We start from the raw sequence: 22559 nt of genomic DNA on the forward strand, positions 1-22559 counted from the left end.
ATGGGTCTACTTATAATTAGTTTTCCATTAAGCGGAAGTGGCAGAGACACAACGTTAATAAACCCTCGTGCTGAACATTCAGGCTCTCTGATATGATCCCGAGATGAAGTGGCTGAGTGTGAATTAATTTTGTGGGTTCGTGCTCTCTTGTGATCAGTGCCCAGGGTGCCCTAGCATGCGCCCAGCTAAGAGCAACTGGCCATTCCCTCATCGTAAAATAATCAGCCCACAAGGGCTGAAGCACAGCCAGCTCTACATCTTTTCCACTAATTAATTTTTCTACAATCAGAAAAATCAGCCATTTTCCCTTAACAAATAAAGTTAGAATTTTGCCACACGAAAAGGTCACTTGGCAATGGAAATTCCAACAGCGTGTGAATGCACTGGGGTGGGTGGGAAGGAAGGAAGGATGGACAGACAGCGTCTTCTCTGGGGATGAGAGGGAAGGAAGACTGGGAAACTTGATTCTGGGTGAAACACCCAGGGCCAACGGAACCTCAGGGAAACCACCTTTCCGTAAAAGTTACCTGACTCCCCCTCCTCCCCAGAGGAATCAACGCAACTTCTCCCACCCTACACAGTTGTTGTATCAAGGAAGCTGTAATTGTTCCAGAAACATTAACAAAAAACGGCTTGAATGCTAATCGGAACTTACTAACTTCTATTTACATACAGGAACATGCTTACTTAACTCTACAGAAAGCTTTCAAAGGTCTACACTAGTCTCTAGTGTACTAGTATCTACTGCTGCTAAGTCGCTTCAGTTGTGTCCGACTCTGTGCGACCCCATGGACGGCAGCCCACCAGGCTCCCCCGTCCCTGGGATTCTCCAGGCAAGAACACTGGAGTGGGTTGCCATTTCCTTCTCCAATGCATGAAAGTGAAAAGTGAAAGGGAAGTCGCTAGATACTAATCCTGCATTTATTTATTGCCCACCTTATTTCAAAGTCAGCTTTCAACTATTCATAAAATGTATCAAGACATGATAAATAAAAGAAAAATGAGGCAAAAGGAAATGAGGAAAATACGAGTAGATGGAGCCAACAACAAGCTGTGAGGTCCCGGCCTGGGGTGGATGCAAGTCTGGCCTTCAGTCTTCCACCTTCACAACATATACAAAGTTCACAACCTGAACACAAACCACCCCTGGGAAGCCTCGCCACCCCGTGCAGAGAACAGAGAGGACCCTAACGATGAGCCAGACCCCAGGCTCCGAGCAAAGCGGTAGGCACGTCACAGCTGCCACTGCACTGACAGAGGGTGATGGGCAGCTGCCACAGTCCCCCCACCAGGCCCCAGGCAGTGCCACCTCCCCAGGGCAGACAGGATGCCTTTTATCTTACAGGAGGGGACAGAGAGGCCCAAGGAGGCTGAGTGACCTCTTGGCTGCATCATTCACGCACAACTGGGCTGGTTCCCTGCCCCAGGCCTGACCCCGCTGCTGGCCACAGCTTCCCCGGGCAACACAGCCAGCAGACACTCTGTGAGGCGGGCAGAGGGTGGGTCCCCTTGGGAGAGGGGAGTCAGGACCCCACTGCTGGCCACAGCTTCCCCAGGGGCATCACAGCCAGCAAAGACTCTGTGAGGCAGGCAGAGGGTGGGTCCCCTTGGGAGAGGGGAGTCAGTGATCTCCTCTCTCCTCATTCCCCTCGCACTGGAAGAAAGAGTCTGAACATGTAACAGGGTTGTGTCCTGGACAAGACAGGCTCATTCCCCTCAGTTCACCTGCAAGCTCAGGAGGCGCAATCCTTTAGAGCCTTGCTTTCTGCTTCCCAGGGTCGCGTGCCTTGTCTCTTTCAGTTTTCTCCCCTCGGGGTTCCTCTTTGCATCAGCCTCCCAGGACTGCCCTGCTCCTTCTATCTGTTCCTCCGTTAGGGTGTCCCCCCAAGTCAGACTGTGTCTGCAGGCTGAGGGGTTGTGGGCAGAATTACTCATCTGAGAGCTCCCAGGCGCTCCGGCCACGCAGACCAACAGGAGACCAGGGACCCAGAGTGGAATTGAGATCAGAACCAAGAAGAATCCCTGCTCTGGGGACCAAGGCACCACCCGGCCTGGGGAGTCCAGCCTCCTCAGTCCCTGGATAAACCAGCCCGACCAGAAACCTGACAGAAGCAAAGGGTAATGAGCCTGCAGAGAATCAGGCTGAACTTTAATGAACACTGAAAGAGCTTCACAGGGCTCCTTCTGTCGCCTCAGGCCACCCACCTCCACTGCTAAAATAAAGTGCCAGCTGCAGGCCAAAGCCTATGTAATTTTTTGCTAAAATTAACAGAGACAGAGGTGAAAGACAGACCTCCGCCACCTTCAGTAAGTGTCAGCAGGGTGGAGGGGCCAGGCCAGCAGGCAGGGGTGGGGGAGTGGAGGGGAGGGCTATACTCACTGCCAGGGCGGCTGGGTAAGGGGCCTCCGCCGGGAACGTGAATGAGGGGCCGGTGGTCACGGGGCTGCTGGGGGGTGGGGTCACAATCAAGCCAGTGGTACTTATGTGAACCTGCCAAGGAAACAGCAGTGAATACAAGGAAGACACCTGACAAAACAGACGAGACCAGCTAACCTTGGGAAGCCAAGTCACAGTGAAACACACAAAGCCTGCAGTGTCTGTTGCGGGGGCAAGGCAGAGTCCTGTTCAGGTTATTGAGCCCAAAGGTGTGGCGGGCATCATGTGTGTCAGACGCCAAGGAGTCACTTGATAAACACTGGTCTCGACATCTCGTGTGTAGGATCCCATGGCCACTGCCTCACATGGCTGTGGCCTGGACCTGTCTGGCGCAGGACGAGCCAGCCCATCAGCACCTCCCCAAGGATCCAGTTCAGGGGGGCTCTCTGGATGCTCACCTGTCCGCCAGCACACTGAATCTACATACACGCTTAAGGCACATGGTGCGTCTTCAGGATCACGTCTCAGGACCTGCACCTTCCCGTGGGGACCCGTAATTAAAATGCAGCTGCCCAGATGTGCTGGCGGATTGCAGGCAACTGTTTACAAAACCCTTCAGGGAACAATGCCAAACCAAACTACCTGTGTTCAAAGGTGTCTTATCCAGAACACTACCTGAGATGAATTCATTAGGAAAAAACAGAGTTATTCAGGTCCCTTCGTGCCTGTGTTCGGCTACGGGATCGATTTCCCTCCTGCTGCACGACAGCATGACTGCAGACATCTGGAGGAGGGCCGTCCTTCCGCTATTAAGGGTGAAAGGAAGGTGACCGCCTGCAACCTTGCTCTCCAGCAAACAGTGTGACACCAAAACTGCTGGGCTTTGTGTAACAAGAACTTAATCCTAAACCTAGTTTCCTCAGTCCCAACAATTAGGAAGAAGATGCTCAAGACAAAGACAGGCTCCGAATGAGTTCCCAGGGGACCTGAAGGAACATTCAATTCCCCGGGACAAGGTGCTGCCAAGGTGGGGAAGCCAGCACATGGCTGATCTTTACAGGTAAATCTGTGCTGCTGGAATTCACACCCCCGTAAAGCGTCACGGCGGCCCGTACCTGAGAGGGCGCACTGCAGGAGAGCCCGGCCAGCTCGCCGATGCGCGCCGCGGCCGCGGGGTTGCTGGAGCTGATGAGGACCGGGGGGCTGATCTCCATGGAGTGGCGCTGCTGGGCGGCCTGCGATGCCTTGCTGGCCATGCTCAGCGAGGTGAACGAGTGCCGCTTCTTGGTGTTCTTCTTGCCGTCCGGCTGTTTGGTGGTCGTGCTGCTCGGGGTGGTAGCCAGGGTGCCCTCCCCAGCCGCGACTCCTGGCCCGGGGGGCTGGTCCCACTCGATCAGCTGCTTGGCTGCCGAGTTAAACTGCAAAGCGACGAGAGAGATGAGGTCACATGACAGGGACTCTTGACACGCCTGTGTCTGAAGCTGAGTGTCAGTCCTTCAAAGTCTGCATCTGCGAGTACACGCTTTTCCCATGTGCAGCATCTTGTCTCAATATGGGGACTGCACTGTTCCTACATCACAAACACATGCTAAGCCAAGAACAAGCGATTCCAACCTAACACCAACAAGGCTGAGAACATATCCCCCCTCAAGAATCTTCAAAGTATCTAATTGCTTTTTTCACTTAATGACAGCTTATTGTATCTAGTTCTGGGTTGTATACATAAACATGCCTTCCATGATTGGCTGTCTTTTTAAGTTTATTTCTTATTGAAGGATAATTGTTTTACAGAATTTTGTTGTTTTCTGTCAAACCTCAACATGAATCAGCCATAGATATGGTAACAAAGATGTATTTCAGCCTCCAGAGGAAACACAGAGAACGGTGAGCAGCAGGCTGCGTGGTCAGCCTGATGGTCTTGGCTTAGCCGGGCTGCTTCCGGGCGGTGACTGTGGCTGTGAGCATGACCACACTTCCAGGGGAATTTACTTCCCGCCTCTCTGCCCCGTGCAGGGGCCTCCCAGAAACATCAGTGGAAACTCCTGATTACCATCGTTCTGTTACATGCCCATTACTTTCCTGAGCTTACATTTTGAATTATAACAGGCTACGACCTGAAACCCAAGTCCTGTTGACTGGTAAACTGGCCTGTTTGAAAAGCTGCCTGAGTGCAAAGCCAGGGCAAAGCTGCCCAGAGGGCTGGGAACGCCAGCAAGAGAGGAAAAACACAGGCAGCCTGGGCTCCCTGAGGGCAGAAACAATACTTCCAGAAAGCTTCCATGACAGCCAGCTGCACCCAGACAGTGCAGTAATGGGAATCACTGAGTGCAGTGTAATCTCGTAACCAACGTGCAGATGACAAGTAAACTCCTTAGACGTGAAAGCTGCTCAGTCGTGTCCAACTCTTTGCCACTCCATGGACTGTAGCCCGCCAGGCTCCTCTGTCCATGGGATTTTCCAGGCAAGAATACTGGAGTGGGCTGCCATTCCCTTCTCCAGGGGAGCTTCCCAAACCAGGGACTGAACTCTGGTCTCCCGCATTGCAGGCAGATTCTTTACCATCTGAGCCACCAGGGAAGCCCAACTACTCAGAGGGAACCTGGAAATCCTGAGGACAGTGGATACTGTCCCATTCCAGCACTCTGCAGACACCTCTTTCCATCCTCCTTCCAAATACACTGTCACATCTTAACAGGCTAAGGCTGTCTCCCACCTACGGTTGAGGATGTCCTCCTGGAAGGACAGGACTCCTGTTGGTGATGTTCAAGGACTCACTCTTGCTCTGGCAGCAGCAGCTTGGGAGGCGTGGTGTCCGAGCCCCAAAACCCTTGCTCCCTGGGGACTCAGTCAGAACCTGGTCTGACAGTTTTTCTAGCACGAGCTCATCCCTCATTCAAGGCAAGGGTTCTTTCCACGTGGTAACTTTCAAGACTTGTGGGGAGTAGTGCCCGATAATGCCCAAATGCTGGGGGGGTGGGGTGGGATGGATCACGATGCCACTGTGCTGAGGATGGGGGCTGGGCTGCTAGGAAGGGGCAGCCGTATTCCAGCACCATCATAGCATGTGGCCAAGAGACCCAGGATTCACGATGTTGCCCTCTACTGCCATACTACCCCAAAAACACCTGATCTCATCAGAATTCATGCTGCTGCTTCGGTCTAGCCACCTCATTTTTGGAGTGCTTCCAAAAGAATCAAGTACCCAAGGAAGCAAAGCCTCTGTTTCCATGGCAGGCGTGGCCCAGGCCTGGGCACGGAGCAGAGGCTTCTTATTTCTGCCCAGGCTGGGGATGAGGGTCTGAGATCCCATCAGACAGACCAACTCCTCCATCCTTCTTACCCCAAACCCATCACCCAGTGAGACGGAAGACCCGCTCTGCAATGCTAGAGCTCAGGGGTCCGAGCACACCTCCTTCCATGGTGAGCTAATCAGACAGGAAAGCAAGGACCCGATGACTTTCCATGGAACGTCATGGAATTCTGTTTCTTCAAGTACACACACACACACAAAGGGTTTTGTTGTGCTTACACACTGTTGGAATGCAATCTGATTTCAAGTTGGCCACAGGCTGTATGTGGCCTTTACTGACCTGGCTGCCCTGTGACATCTTAGGAACTAAAACCTCTCAGCCAGCCCCAGGGGTCAGCGATCTCTCAGAGGAAGTCTGTCTGAACTTCTGTGCAGCTTTTTCTGCACATCCTTCTCTGACCACAACCCATGTTCGTGAACACACTCCCCACCCTCAGGACACCTGTTCTGTGCCCTAGAACACCATCCTCCAGCCCTGGGTGTGGACCAGCTGCCAAGGGTGGACACGAGGGGCAACGCAGCACCCTGGAGTGGACAGCAGGGACACACGGGATTGGTCGATCTGAAAACCAGTAATATCCCCTTTGGGGAAACTCTGAAACAGAGAAAGAATTAGTCTTACAAGAGGCATAAATAAACATGGGGGAAAATACTGACATAATAACAGCAGTAATAACAAGGCAATTTAAGAAATATGAAGATACTTTGTGTGTGTGTGGTTGGCCTCTTTCTCAAAGAGAATACCGTCTTTTTAAAAGACAGGACTTCACTTTTTCTAAACGAGAACAAAAAAATCTAATGAGAACAAAGCTGAACAGTCACCGTTTTCCATAAAGCTTTACAGGGGACTTGGTCTCTAGATTCTGAGCATCAGAGCATGGACAGAGCAGGTCTGCATAGAGGAACCTCGTCTAATTCATAACCTAGTGTTTGCTCCTCAACGGGATGGGTTTTCAATAAAAGGCAAGTAAAGACTGTAAATATAGATTATGCAAGTAACACGTGTTGGTTATTTTAAACAGGAAATGGTGTCAATTATCAGGAGTGAGAGGTGACAGGCCTCGGCCAGCTTCTGCCTGCATCTCCTCCGCTGACCGCCCTGGGCCTGTTGCCCAGACCTCTCCTGTTTGACAGTTCGGAACACTCTCTTGCATGTACATTCCATGGAGATGTTGTTAATTAAGCACCTGCCTGGTTAATTTTAACACCAAAGAAACTACACTCTCTCCGCTCACAGCATCTCATGAGAGGCCTTTCCTGGGAACAGAGGCAGGCTGGCTGTGTGCTGCCCACCCATCTCCTTTTGCGCATCCTGCCTGAGCAGCCACACCCACAAGGCGAACTCCCCAAAGTGAAGCTGCAGGTTAAAGCGCAGCCTAAAGCATTTCTGAATGACACTGCCAAGCTGCACTTTCAAAGAAGTGTCCATTCTCATCACCTCTGAAGAAAAAGTGAATGAAAAGTCCCTGTTTCTCATACTGTTAGCAGTATCAGGTGTATTGATGTTTTGTTAAAATTTCTAACAGTTATAGTATTAGGTATTACCATTAAAAAAAAATCTCATCAGATGAAGAGGCAATTTGTATTTTCTTTTAATTTGTTTTTCTCTATTAATGAGACTAAGTATGTTTTTCTCTTTCCCTAGGAATTGATTATTCCCACACTACCCATTTTTCTATTGAGTTGGTATTTTTCTTATACATTTATGCTGCTGCTGCTGCTGCTGCTAAGTCGCCTCAGTTGTGTCCGACTCTGTGCAACCCCAGAGACGGCAGCCCACCAGGCTTCCTGTCCCTGGGATTCTCCAGGCAAGAACACTGGACTGGGTTGCCATTTCCTTCTCCAATGCAGGAAAGTGAAAAGTGAAAGTGAAGTTGCTCAGTCATGTCTGACTCTAGCAACCCCATGGACTGCAGCCTACCAGGCTCCTCCATCCATGGGATTTTCTAGGCAAAAGTACTGGAGTGGGGTGCCATTGCCTTCTCCGATACATTTATGAGTTCTCTTTATATAGCATATAAATCTTTCTTTAATATACTAGAATACTATGTATGCATGTATATATACATATACAAGAGTACATATATCCTCCTTGGAAGAAAAGCTAGGGCAAACCTGCTGCTGCTGCTGCTGCTGCTAAGTCGCTTCAGTCGTGTCTGACTCTGTGCGACCCCATAGATGGCAGCCCACCAGGCTCCTCTGTCCATGGGATTCTCCAGGCAAGAGTACTGGAGTGGGGTGCCATTGCCTTAAACGTTGTATTAAAAAGCAAAGACATCATTTTGTTGACAAAGGTCCATCTAGTCAAAGCTATGGTTTTTCCAGTAGGTATGTATGGATGTGAGGGTTGGACCATAAAGAAGGTTGAATATAAAAGAACTGACGCTTTCAAACTGCGGTGCTGGAGAAGACTGTTGAGAGTCCCTTGGACTGCAAGGAGATCAACCAGTCAATCCTAAAGGAAATCAGTCCTGAATATTCACTGAAAGGATTGATGCCAAAACTGAAGCTCCAATCCTTTGGCCACCTGATGCGAAGAACTGACTCACTGGAAAAGACTCTGATGCTGGGAAAGATTGAGGGCAAGAGGAGAAGGGGACAACAGAGGATGAGATGGTTGGATGACATCACCGACTCTATGGACATGCATCTGAGCAAACTCTGGGAGATGGTGACGGACAGGGAAGCTTGGTGTGCTGCAGTCCACGGGGTCGCAAAGAATCAGACATGACTTAGCAACTGAACAACAACATATATCCATTGAGTTAGAAATGTTGTTCCAGTTCAGCTTGTAATGATATATATTTGTCATACATAAATATCTCTTGGATGTGCAAATTTATTCATCTTTTCCATTATGGTATCTTAAGCTAACATCATACTTTAAAAATCTTCTTTTTCTACAATTATTTTTTGAAAATAAAATCACTTTTCTCCCAGTGTGTTTATGGTTCCTCCCTTTGTCCTTCTGGGTGTTTTAACCACGTGGACATTTTGTTTTGTGTAAAGACAGAGACAGGGACAGACCATTCTTCCTTCCATGTGGCCCAGCAATTTATACAACCCCATCCTTTCCTGCCAGCTCTGAAAACCCCCCTTCACAAGTGAGGGTCTCAACAGAGACCCCTCTGCTGCACTGTCAAGCCAGTGCCCATCCCCAGGGAAGACGCTTTGTGGTGGGGATTCACGCCTCAGCCCCCGTGAAGCAGAAATGGAAAGTGTCTGCCTCTTCTGCAAGGTGCTCTCACACAGTGGCAACGGGGATTTTGTGTGTTCATCAGTCTTTCATTGTTCTCTGCAATTTGCGTAACAAGGCTTTTGTTTCTGGATGATCTAAATACAAAAGCAAACTTTGTCTTTATTCATAAAACAAGGCTCCCCCAGAGCAGAGGAATAACCAGTAGACTGGAAGGGTTATTCAGGAGTGTCTTTAAATGGGTCCGAAAAAGCCTTCCCTAGGTAGCAGCTCCATTTAGGCGTCTGTACAGATCTGCTGAAAGAATAAAAACGCTGGGGTCCCAGAACCATCGGAGGGCGGGGGTGGGGAGGGAGGCCTCTAGACCAGAGCTACCCGGAGAAGCGGAACAGTAGCTGCAGCTGTGGTGTGAAATTTTCCAGTAGCCCCATTTTAAAGAATGAAAAGCAGCAGGTAAAGTTAATAATGCATTTTATTTCATAAAACCCAGATATCACCACTATGGCATGTAATCAATATGAAAGTTTCTGAGATAGGCACTTCTTTTGTATGAGTTTTGCCACCCAGTGTGCTCCGGGCACCTGCCCCACATCCCAGCTGAGACGGGCTCAGCGTGAGTGGCCCCCCAAGATGCACGGGGGGCTCAGGGGGCACCTCCTAAGGTTCACTGAACTCAAGGAACGTGTGGGACAGGAAGGACCTCAATGGTCCCCGCCCCACGCAGCGGCTCTGATGTGTCCTGAGCTGGCACAGCTGGCTGGGCGCACAGCACCCCAGCCCCGTGTGCCACAGGACCGGAAAGGGCACTCTGGGACTCGTCTCACGTCCAGTCAGGAGGGGGAGCCCCAGCCCCTGAGCTCTGACAGCATGTTAACTGTCTCCCCTCTGGTGGGCCTGTCAGAAAATAAATACACTGGAAGGTTCTGGAATGTTCTTTTTCAGGTTTCTGATTTTGAGATGTAAGGGATGAAGCGGGGGGAGCACACCATCAAAAGCCTGAAAGGATTTTCGTTCTGGAGGCTGAGGAAAGTACTCTCCAGAAAGCCACGCTCCGAGCCTGTAGATGAAAGGCCCAGGTGGACTCGGGTCTCTGTCTCCGCAGCTGAGCAGTCCTGAGGGACGTTCAAATGAGGTTTCCATTTTCTCAGGAGCAGGATGGGCACCTCCGCCCTCTGTACCCAGGGGCAGGGGAACGCGCATCGTCACTGCGGTGTGACACCCAGATGCGCCCTGCTCTCACCGTGACCTGAGACCCAGCCTGACCGTCAGTTGTCCTCTTCACGTGCGTCTCCTACTTTTCAGACATCACACATAGCTGGACTTGACGATCTAGAAAGTTTTACGTATATACGATGTACAAATGGCTTTTCTCACCCCTTCAGAGCACACAGAGGCCAAGACCTCAGGCCTACGACTACAGTCGGACCTGGAGGGGACATCCCCTGCCCCTATGTTCTCTGGGCGACTGTCACAAGCCCAGCAAGCTACACACTTAGGCTTCTGTAAAATACCCTGATTTTTCCATCTGAACAACAATTGAAACAAAAGCAGTCTGCAGCAGTCTTAGGAGACTCAAGTTTGATTCCCTAGGTCGGGAAGATCCCCTGGAGGAGGAAATGGAAATCCACTCCAGTATTCTTGCCTGGAGTATTCCATGGACAGAGGAGCCTGGTGAGCGACAGCCCATCGGGTTAGAAAGAATCAGACACGACCCAAGTGACTTAGCACACATGCACACACTCTGCAAGCCAAGTGTGGACGCCCTGCAGGTATTACTAGCTGGGGTCTCTGCAGGGGCAGGAAACTTGGAGAAGACACAGGGCCAGGAGGATGCCCAGAACTGCAGGTGAGAAGACGACCCCCAGCCGCCGCCCTGGAGCCCAAGGAGCCAGGGGATGGGGGCAGCAGTCATGATGGTAACTCCTACAAGGAAAGGAAGGAGGAAGCATCATGGCAGGAGTCGCCAGCACTGGGAAAACAAAGCAAGAGGACAGCAGACGGGACGCAGTTAGCCAGCAGTCGGGAGGGCGACGACCAGAGGGACTGGGGAGCCAGCCCTGGGAATTCTGGCAGGAAAGGCAGGAGGGAGGGGCGTGCAGACAGGGGAATGGCCTGAGGAAGGCGAGAGGCTGCCCCCTCCCAGGACATGGAGCCCAGCAGTGAACACCTGAAATGGAAAGCAGGCACACAGGCGCGGCCCAGCCCAGGTGAGCAGGTGCATGGGGAGAGCCACCACCAGGATGACCACATCAGGAGGGCCAGAGCCCCACAGCTGCACGGGGTGTGGGACTTCCCTCCTCCTGCCCACCTGCAGAGAAGCGTTTGTTCACACAGCCATGAGGCAGGGAACCCGCCACGTCGCTGTCATCAGGGCGGCTGCTCCACACCTCCTGACACAAGTTTCTGAAGCTCATCAACTTCACCACAGGGGCCTGTCCCCAGGGGCTTCACACTTAAGATGAAACAGACCACACACATGTGCAGAACAGGGCACACACTCATCCTGTCTCTCTCAGGACACAGGACAGGCCTCAACTCTTGCTTATTAGAAAGCGTCAGTTACTACCAAATTTAGTATGTACGAACAATGTACTAAGAATTTCAAATGACAAAATTTAAGGCTTTAAAATATGGTGGTTTTGATTAAGGTATGATTTCCCTCTTAAAAAAGACCACCTCAGTAATCTGACGTTGTTGAATATTTCATCACTTCTGAAAATCAACCTTCTGGGTGTTCAAACTTAAAAAGCTGTCATTATTCTTGATAAAATATCAAAATGTCCTCAACACTTCTCAAGTGAAGCTTGATGATCACAGTGATTCTGTGCCAGCCTTACGAAGACTAGCTCTCAGCACGAGTTCGGAGGCAACAGCAAAGCAGGGGTCTAGGGCAGACCCAGGCTGCTGGAGCGAGACCACAGATCACCTCTCAGTGACTGGGTGGGTGTCCCCAAACAAGACGCTTAACTTGTTTTTAAAATGGAAAAATAACTACACTACGGTGTAGCTCCCAGAATTATTTCACAAACACTGGTGGAGAGTAGCACTATATTTGAATCAGACATGTACTGTCATTAAAGCACAGAGAGCAAGAATGAAAGAATATTTACCAAAATGACATGCGATGGGCCTCAGAGTTATTTCTCCCCAAATCCTCTGCAACACAATAATATCATAGAAATAAAATGATTAACAGCATTCTTCACATACGACGAGGCTCCCAGGAAAACATGGAATCCTGCACACACATCACTACCCTCCAGGCACAAGCCAGGCTGTAAGAACACACAAGCCAGGCTGTAAGAACACACAAGCCGCAGCCGGGGAAGTCTGATGCAAGGACTTTGTGTTTTGTTTCCACGAAAGAGAATCAGGAAAGAACAGCTTCCTGAGAAAGGACAGTTTCCATCAGGACCCCGAAGAGAGGTGTGTTTCCACAGACACATGGACAAAGAAACATCCCTGATGAGCTGTAAAGACAGAAATTCCAAGGGACCAGCCTAGCGAGGACCCAGGGGGATACGGCCAGGCTAAAGAACTGGTGGACTCCGGGGGAAAGCACTGCATACATTAGACACCAGCTGGTCATTCACTTGGCCTCTGCTCCAGGCTCAACAGGACGTGAGCGTGTTTATGTTCTATGGAACTGCCCGCTCATGCAGCGAGAAATAAGCAAACATTAACCCATCTTTAGAATCTCAGCTCTCGGAGGGTTTTCCTCATGGAAAACAAAGGGAAACTCTTAAATGGGAAAGAGGCTGCTGCGTAATAGATGGAGCGTAAACTGCCGAGTAAACCCTGGCCTAATTTCCTTTTCTTCTGAGTAGGTCTGGGCAGGTTGCCTCCAGCTGTCCACAGTGAGCAGGGTTTTTCCTGGCGTCCAGAGCCGACCTGCCCTGAGAACTTCAGGGTCCTAGCTCTCACTTCCATCACTGTGGTAAATAGATATGCCACTATTACTTACACCAAGCAGACAACACTCAGAAGACCCGAGAAGCCTCAGCACAGGGCAGAGCCCAGGGGCTGAAGACACTACTCAACGCAGGGCTGGCGGACTCGGCCAGCGCGACTTGCAGATGAATGAACGTATGATGCTGGGCATTCAGTAAGTCTCCCTCGTTGATTCCTAAACAGTATCTCTGAATTGCATTTATAAAAATTTATTTACCTCAGAATTGAAGGAGAAAGTATGACAACCGACTGTCTTCCTGACTTTCCAACAACTTTATAAAAATTACTTCAGAATTGAAGGGGTATTGGGGAAACCAAGCAATATAGTAATTCTCTTTACAACTTCTCCCCAATTTTCGTACACTTCTCGTTTTAAAAAAACTATTTCAATGAATTGAACATTTCACTTCTGCATCTGAAAGGAAAAGAATACTCCCTTAAATATGAATGACAGAATATCCTTTTATATCGTTCAGTCTGCTCTCGCTGACTGAGAGATCAAAGCCAAGTGATCTGATCCTCGGCTCTCGTTCTCTAGGGCAAAGACTCTAGGTGAAGGAGTAAAGTGAACCATGCTCTTGGCTCCTGGGAGGGGCACCTTGGCAAATTCAAACTGTGCACCTAAACCTCCACGTGTAACTCCCTGGAACACGGACGACGTTTCCCAAGCCCCTGCATCCACAGCTCTCACTCTCATGAAAGCTGCACCTATGCTCCTGGACATACACACGTGGTTTTCTGTAATCAGGGCTGATGACACACTTCTGTTCTCTGGCCACGGAAGTATCTCCCAAGATTTGTCTACAGGCTGCTTTTGAAAGCTGAAAACAACAAACACCACCTAATCATTACGCCTTCAACATGCACGGTTTGTTGTGTGTCACTGATAACTCCATAAAGTTAGTTTAGAAAAATGAGGATTCTTAACAATTAGGCCACCTGACTTCTGCTCAAAGTGGGCCAAAGGAATAGTACCAAACAGGTGAAAATTCTCTCACAAACAATCCGGGAGACAACCTGGACAGGCTGCAGGATCTAATCCACAGGGTGTCACTACTGTTACCTTAGTCTGGAAAAGTCTAAACTAGGCATAACCAAGCACTCATCCTGCTTCATTTAAAAACAAACAAACAAAACCAAAGAACTTCCAGAAGTCACTGGAGAGACTCTGTGCTTCGAGGATGGTGGTGTCCGAATGTAACACTAAGATAGTTCAGTTCAGTTGCTCAGTCGTGTCCGACTCTTTGCGACCCCATGAATCACAGCACACCAGGCCTCCCTGTCCATCACCAACTCCCGGAGTTCACTAAGACTCACGTCCATCGAGTCAGTGATGCCATCCAGCCATCTCATCCTCTGTCGTCCCCTTCTCCTCCTGCCCCCAATCCCTCCAAGCATCAGAGTCTTTTCCAATGAGTCAACTCTTTGCATGAGGTGGCCAAAGTATTGGAGTTTCAACTTTAGCATCATTCCTTCCAAAGAAATCCCAGGGCTGATCTCCTTCAGAATGGATTGGTTGGATCTCCTTGCAGTCCAAGGGACACTCAAGAGTCTTCTCCAACACCACAGTTCAAAAGCATCAATTGTTCAGCGTTCAGCTTTCTTCACAGTCCAACTCTCACAGCCATACATGACTACTGGAAAAACCATAGCCTTGACTAGACAGACCTTTGTTGGCAAAGTAATGTCTCTGCTTTTCAATATGCTGTCTAGGTTGTTCATAACTTTCCTTCCAAGGAGCAAGCGTCTTTTAATTTCATGGCTGCAGTCACCATCTGCAGTGATTCTGGAGCTCCCCCAAAATAAAGTCTGACAGTGTTTCCACTGTTTCCCCATCTATTTCCTATGAAGTGATGGGACCAGATGCCATGATCTTCGTTTTCTGAATGTTGAGCTTTAAGCCAACTTTTTCACCCTCCTCTTGTACCTTCATCAAGAGGCTTTTTAGTCTCTTCACTTTCTGCCATAAGGGTGGTGTCATCTGCATATCTGAGGTTATTGATATTTCTCCTGGCAATCTTGATTCCAGCTTGTGCTTCTTCCAGCCCAGCATTTCTCATGATGTACTCTGCATATAAGTTAAATAAGCAGGGTGATAATATACAGCCTTGACGTACTCCTTTTCCTATTTGGAACCAGTCTGCTGTTTCATGTTCAGTTCTAACTGTTGCTTCCTGACCTGCATACAAATTTCTCAAGAGGCAGGTCAGGTGGTCTGGTATTCCCATCTCTTTCAGAATTTTCCACAGTTTATTGTGATCCACACAGTCATAGGCTTTGGCATAGTCAATAAAGCAGAAGTAGATGTTTCTCTGGAACTCACTTGCTTTTTCGATGATCCAGCGGATGTTGGCAATTTGGTCTCTGGTTCCTCTGCCTTTTCGAAAACCAGCTTGAACATCTGGAAGTTCGTGGTTCACGTATTGCTGAAGCCTGGCTTGCAGAATTTTGAGCATTACTTTACTAGCGTGTGAGATGAGTGCAACTGTGCGGTAGTTTGAGTATTCTTTGGCACTGCCTTTCTTTGGGATTAGAATAAAAATTGATCTTTTCCAGTCCTGTGGCCACTGCTGAGTTTTCCAAATTTGCTGGCATATTGAGTGCAGCACTTTCACAGCATCATCTTTCAGGATTTGGAATAGCTCAACTGGAATTCCATCACCTCCACTAGCTTTGTTCGTAGTGATGCTTTCTAAGGCCCACTTGACTTCACATTCCAGGATGTCTGGCTCTAGGTCAGTGATCACACCATCGTGATTATCTGGGTCGTGAAGATCTTTTTTGTACAGTTCTTCTGTGTATTCTTGCCACCTCTTCTTAATATCTTCTGCTTCTGTTAGGTCCATACCATTTCTGTCCTTTATCGAGCCCATCTTTGCATGAAGTGTTCCCTTGGTATCTCTAATTTTCTTAAAGAGATCTCTAGTCTTTCCCATTCTGTTGTTTTCCTCTATTTCTTTGCGTTGATCACTGAGGAAGGCTTTCTTATCTCTTCTTGCTATTCTTTGGAACTCTGCATTCAGATGCTTATATCATTCCTTTGCTCCTTTGCTTTTCACTTCTCTTCTTTTCACAGCTATTTGTAAGGCCTCCCCAGACAGCCATTTTGCTTTTTTGCATTTCTTTTCCATGGGGATGGTCTTGATCCCTGTCTCCTGTACAATGTCACGAACCTCAGTCCATAGTTCATCAGGTACTCTATCTATCAGATCTAGGCCCTTAAATCTATTTCTCACTTCCACTGTATAATCATAAGGGATTTGATTTAGGTCATACCTAAATGGTCTAGTGGTGTTCCCTACTTTCTTCAATTTCATTCTGAATTTGGCAATAAGGAGTTCATGATCTGAGCCACAGTCAGCTCCCGGTCTTGTTTTTGCTGACTATATAGAGCTTCTCCATCTTTGGCTGCAAAGAATATAATCAATCTGATTTCGGTGTTGACCATCTGGTGATGTCTGTGTATAGAGTCTTCTCTTGTGTTGTTTGCTATGACCAGTGCTTTCTCTTGGCAAAACTCTATTAGTCTTTGCCCTGTTTCATTCCATATTCCAAGGCCAAATTTGCCTGTTACTCCAGGTGTTTCTTGACTTCCTACTTTTGCAATCCAGTCCCCTATAATGAAAAGGACATCTTTTTTGGGGTGTTAGTTCTAAAAGGTCTTGTAGGTCTTCATAGAACTGTTCAACTTCAGCTTCTTCAGCATTACTGGTTGGGGCATAGACTTGGATTACTGAGATATTGAATGGTTTGCCTTGGAAACGAACAGAGATCATTCTGTTGTTTTTGAGATTGCATCCAAGTACTGCATTTCGAACTCTTTTGTTGACCATGATGGCTACTCCATTTCTTCTAAGGGATTCCTGTCCACAGTAGTAGATATAATGGTCATCTGAGTTAAATTCACCCATTCCAGTCCATTTTAGTCCACTGATTCCTAGAATGTCAACATTCACTCTTGCCATCTCTTGTTTGACCACTTCCAATTTGCCTTGATTCATGGACCTGACATTCCAGGTTCCTATGCAATACTGCTCTTTACAGCATTGGACCTTGCTTCCATCACCAGTCACGTCCACAACTGGGTATTGTTTTTGCTTTGGGTCCATCCCTTCATTCTTTCTGGAGTTATTTCTCCAGTGATCTCCAGTAGCATATTGGGCACCTACTGACCTGGGGCGTTCTTCTTTCAGTATGCTATCATCTTGCCTGTTCATACTGTTCGTGGGGTTCTCAAGGCAAGAATACTGAAGTGGTTTGCCATTCCCTTCTCCAGTGGACCACATTCTGTCAGACCTCTCCACCATGACCCGCCCGTCTTGGGTTGCCCCATGGGCATGGCTTAGTTTCATTGAGTTAGTGTGCCCCATGGGCATGGCTTAGTTTCATTGAGTTCACTGAGTTTCATTGGTCCTAATGTGATTAGATTGACTAGTTTTCTGTGAGTATGGTTTCAGTGTGTCTGCCCTCTGATGCCCTCTTGCAACACCTACCGTCTTACTTGGGTTTGTCTTACCTTGGACGTTGGTTATCTCTTCACGGCTGCTCCAGCAAAGCGCAGCCGCTGCTCCTTACTTTGGACAAGGGCTATCTCCTCACCGCCACCCCTTCTGATCTTGAACGTGGAATAGCTCCTCTAGGCCCTCCTGGGCCCCCGTAGCCACAGCTCCTTGGAGATGGGGTTGCTCCTCCTGGCCGCGGCCCCTGGCCTCGGGCGTGGGGTAGGTCCTCCCGGCCACCGCCCCTGGCCTTGGATGTGGGGTAGCTCCTCTCGGCCGCCGCCGCTAACCTGGGACATTTAGCACAGGCGGCTGCAACCGGCGCATTTAGCGCGCGGGTGGTTGCTACCGGTGCATTTAGTGCGGGCGGCTACCCCATGTCCGAGGTCAGGGGCAGAAGCCGGGAGGACCCCATGCCCGAGAGGAGTCGGCCAAGAGGAGTTACCCCACATCCAAGGTCAGGGGCAGCGGCCGAAGAGTGCCAGGCTGCGACGGCACAGGAACGGCCAAGAGGAGCTACCCCACGTCCGGGGTCAGGGGCGGCGGCCCAGAAGAACACTAAGATAACCCGGCGACAACACGTCAGTCCTCGCTGAAAGACGTGAATGTCAGCAACGTGCACGTCCAGTTCGTTTCCGGTGTCAGGTCACCAGGTCCTCAGGCTGCCCACTCGACCAGCATTCGGTGAGGTGACCAGTAGTGCTGTGCACAGGCAGAGGGAAAGACGCTGGGCCCAGGAGCTCAAGTCCCACCAAGGGGTGCACAGGGCTGAGGGCAACACCCACAGAGGAGACACAGACGGGGGACACTGTGTGGTGCAGAGATGACAAGTGCAGCGCACACACCTCTCACAGGGCAGGCAGTGCACAGCACTACCAGCCCAGCTCACCGCACAGCTCTGCTTTACAGATGAGGACACAGTCACTCCACAACTGCTGGTCCGGCCAGGACTGGGATCCTGGGCCTCTGGGCTCAGAGTCCAAGTTCTTCCAGGACCATAGCGCCCTATGTGTGAGGCAGGGCAGCTGCAGAGGAAGAATCACTCTGCACGAGGAGCCGAGGGCAGGCATGCCTGCAGAGGGGTCACTGGGCAGAGATCTAACTGAGGGATACACTCTCCCACACCACCCCGCCCCTGCCAGCACCAACCACAGAACAAGATTGCAGTCCAACAAGCCATGCCCACTTCACGCCACCTCCACTTTTACATTCCAGCTGTAGCAGAGTTGCTAAATAAATTTTTTTTGTTGGAAAAACTGAGTGATAGTTTACATGCATGACTAGATTTAATAAAAATGTACAGCTCATAAGCCCACAATACACAACAATGTTTGAATATCGTCCAAAATGCCATATTTAGCACTTACTTCATCCCAACTTCTGGCATGCTAAGAGTCATGTCATCTTTGTCCAAATGACCCTGAAATGTGAGTGAGTCAGCTCTGAATTAATGAGGGTGTTAAAATCTTCCGTGCGGTTTTGGAGGAGCCTGGTATTTCTGAACAAAGAAAGTAGCAAGCTACTGGTTTCTTCTGAAACCACATTCAGTCCTTGACAAACACAGCCTTTTACACATATCTTGATGTGGTTTCTCCAAGAGTCCCCTGGGTTTCCCCAGGGAACGTCTATCTTCCTTCCTTCCCAGTTTCCCACGTCCAGGGAGATCCATCCAAAGAACAGAATCCACAGCCTCGAGGCTCCAATGGGCAAGTCTCCAGCGGGGGTATGATGCAATCAAGGCAAAGACCCCTCCTCTTCACAGAGTCCTGAGGGGCAGAATTTGAGGACATTCACATGGCCTTTCTCTTCCTGCTCACCTCCCACCAGACTCTCCTCTGTTCAAACCCTGAAGATTCTGGTACTTTAATCAGAGGTCATTTGTCACCTCCTGTGACACAGGTCAGGAGCAGGATACACAGTCCTGGTGCTGGAGGGGGTGGGATTGAGACAGGAGACAGAGGGAGGGGTGGGGGGTCACAGGGAAGGGGACAGCACCCCAGCAGTACCTCTAACGCCCTGGGTTCCCCACTCAGCTCTCTCCTCACCCACTGCTGATGCTGAGCTCCCGACTGGAGCCTGAGATCCTGCTGCAGGCCCGCCCCCGACCCCGCCCATACCGGTCAGAGCTGCTGCCTCGGGCAAGTCCTGCCCGTGGGCATCTCTGCAGACCAGCTGCCCAGCAGGACTTGGGGTTCCAGCCCTGCTGGTGAGGCTGTGACAGCCCAGATGCTGCTCTGGAGACTTGGCCCTGAGCTGACTTCCTCATGGGATGGAACACTGGGGCCCTTAAGGACTGTGAGGCTGTTCTCTGGGTCACGTCTGATCTGAGCTCTGGACCGCGGTGCACAGCACACAGCAGGGTTAGGCCCCCGAGACACATCATCACACACACCTGCTCGATCGTCAGGGGTAAGTTTGGGGCAGCACCGTGCAAGAATCAGAGGCACCTAACACGGTGCAGACCTAAATGTGTGTCTACAAGGTGTAAGAAAATAATTTACAACTGGGTTTCTGTAACATCGTCTGTTTTTACAGCAGGGACAATCTGAGCCCTGAAGGGGTTTATGGTGCAAGAGAAAGACATTACTCAGGAAAGAGCCCCAGTTTGTGATTCCCAACACTAGCTGGCTTCACTCCATGTGAGGCTGCCCTGTACAGCCACCTGTCCTTTACTTGAACAGTTGAATTTTGTAGGTTGCTACTGAAATCTACCCCCCTCCTCCCCTAAAGGCTGAACCCCATGCCAATCTCCAGGTGCCAGGAATGTCCATCCAACAGCCAGACATCAACAACAAGCTCACAGTCCCCACCTTCCCCCCAAGAGAGACGATCTGTTCACTCGTCTCAACTGGCAAAACTGCGGTTCAAATGAGGAAACTACTCTTGTGAAATTAAGAGGCAGGAGAATACAAGTACTTTCAACCTGGGCAGACCTTTATCTTCCCAACCGAAGTCAGAGTAAATAATCCCCATGACTCAAGTGACTCTCAGTGACTCTGGGTTTGCTGTGGGTGGATCATTCATGCCTGTCACGCAATTCTACACCCACCTGGTAACAAAAGCACAGTAGTCCTCTTGCACACCTGCCTGGTGTGGAGGCCAGCACTTGCACGCCAAGCGCTGGCTTGTAGCTCAGCTCACACAGGTGGAGACAGGCTCTCATTACTAAGCTCGTGTACCCACGCTCCCGACAGTAAGCATCCAAATACCCGGAAACGCGTGTAACTTTCCATGACCACAGTTAGAACATGTAAACAATGTACAGAAGGGTTACCTGAGAGCTGCGAGTTTCCTCTGTTCTTTACTTCCAAAGAAGGAAAAACAACTGTCATACACAAGAACATTTGAAGGATAAGAACAAAACTCCAGGCGTGTACACAGTCTGAATTAGCTTTCCATGGTTATATGGTAGTCGAAGTAGTTTTTTATGAAAACATGGGCGAACGATGGCTCTAATGATACAGTTTGTCGTTTTTGTTCTCAGGATCATGTCAAAACAAATGCCGCAGGTGAAAAGGCAGGAATAAAAGTGATGTGGTTTTACTTTGTTACATGCTTAAGACACACGCGTTGACATCTTAAAAACAGGATTACCTTCAATTTCCCAACAGCCTATGCGCCTCTTACTTTCTGGCCTGTGCACACACTGGTCATCCTGTGTGAGTGTCCTTTCTGCTGTAAAAAGGCACCTTTTCCATTTTCTTGGTGAAGCGCTACCTACCCACCACAGAGACATCGCGAAGAACTTGCTTCTTCCCAGAAGCCTTCCGGGATCTCAGCTAACCTTGCAGGGTTGTCTGGGCTGGTGTTTCAGTCTCTAAAACGTCTTCAACTTTGTTTTTGGCATTAAATTCTTTTTTTTTTAATTGATGGAAAATTGCTTACAATTTTGTGTTGGTTTCTGCCACACAACAACGCAAATCAGTTATAACTATATATAAATACCCCTTTGTTTTTTGTATGAAATTCTTATGACTAAACAACATGAAACTTTATTATACATGATGTTACAAAGTGAAAGTGAAGTCGTTCAGTCGTGTCGGACTCTTTGTGACTCCATGGACTGTATCATGCCAGGTTCCTCTCTGTCCATGGGATGCTCCAGGCAAGAATACTGGAGGGGGTTGCCATTTCCTTCTCCGGGGATCTTCCCGACCCAGGGACTGAACCCGGGTCCCCCGCACCGCAGGCAGACTCTTTACCATCTGAGCCACCAGGGAAGCCCATGATGTTATAAGGCCTACTGTAAATTATAACTCCCTAGTTCATTTTTAATTTAGTTCGTTTATTCTTTAATACAACATATTACTTAATATATACTCCTAAAGAGACTTTGATGAATCGGATTGGCTGTATGTTTCTGAATAAAGCTGATTAAAGTGGGGAGGGTGGCTACGTGGCTGCTGGGATGAAGTGTGGGCAGTTCATCGCTTATTTAATGCTGACTGGAGGCTACGCTGCAAATCAGTGTATGAGTTCTGAGGTGTGGCACATAAACACACAGATACACGCATCTCCCACCTTGGTCAAGACCTCACCACCCTCTGACCCCAAAACTGCAAATAGAACACAGAGGCTGCAGGCAGCTCAGGGTCCCACTCGACAGACATGCCAATGCTCTTAACAGGGAACAAAGTACAGAGCTCAAACATCTCATAGTCCCCTGGTCCTCAGGAACTGTAGGGCAGGATAGACGAATTCCATCCCACAGTCTAGAACAGGGGCATTCCTGGGGCTTTCTGCTGTGCGGGCTTTTTTTTTTTTCTTAAGTAGACTAGGTTTTTGTCTTTCTTTGTTCCCTAGTTTTATCCAAGAAAGGGATATGCAACATTGTATCACTTAAGGTGTGCAACAGTGAGGCGATATGTGTGTATACTGAGAAATGATCGTGAGGACTCCTGAATGCTCACCCTGCACACTTAAGACTGGTCTGCTAAGCAGAATACTAACACGATTGATGCTTCCAGATGCTGACTCACCTCAACATATGAAATTGGGAATATTCCTATTTTGTCTGCCAGCATGCCTTCAGCCCAGTTTTCATCCACTCTGCGGATCACAGTTAGAACGTCATCCTAAAGAAACATCAACGGACATTACTCCACCTGACCCTAGGAAGCGCACAACCTAATTTTCTTTTTAACAGGAGACTCAAGTTGTAAGAACACATGAATTAAGATGCCATGCCATGTCTTTGGGATGTGACCACAATGAGGTGATGAACTG

The 22559-nt window shown here is 49.2% G+C and overlaps 1 protein-coding gene across 5 annotated transcripts in view; it reads right to left on the minus strand.

The window, feature by feature from the left end:
• The window catches only part of SH3RF1 (SH3 domain containing ring finger 1), a 155616-nt gene that overhangs the window by 25885 nt on the left and 107172 nt on the right, over positions 1-22559 (minus strand). For all 5 annotated transcript variants that reach the window (XM_019965752.2, XM_019965755.2, XM_019965753.2 and 2 more), the window contains exons 4-6: positions 22313-22408; positions 3493-3795; positions 2381-2491 (exon numbers count right to left, since the gene is read on the minus strand). In XM_019965752.2, the coding sequence (XP_019821311.2) occupies positions 2381-2491; positions 3493-3795; positions 22313-22408 (510 nt within the window). The remainder of the gene's footprint in view (positions 1-2380; positions 2492-3492; positions 3796-22312; positions 22409-22559) is intronic.

This window comes from Bos indicus, chromosome 8 (assembly GCF_029378745.1).
Source record: "Bos indicus isolate NIAB-ARS_2022 breed Sahiwal x Tharparkar chromosome 8, NIAB-ARS_B.indTharparkar_mat_pri_1.0, whole genome shotgun sequence".
Lineage (NCBI taxonomy): Eukaryota > Metazoa > Chordata > Mammalia > Artiodactyla > Bovidae > Bos > Bos indicus.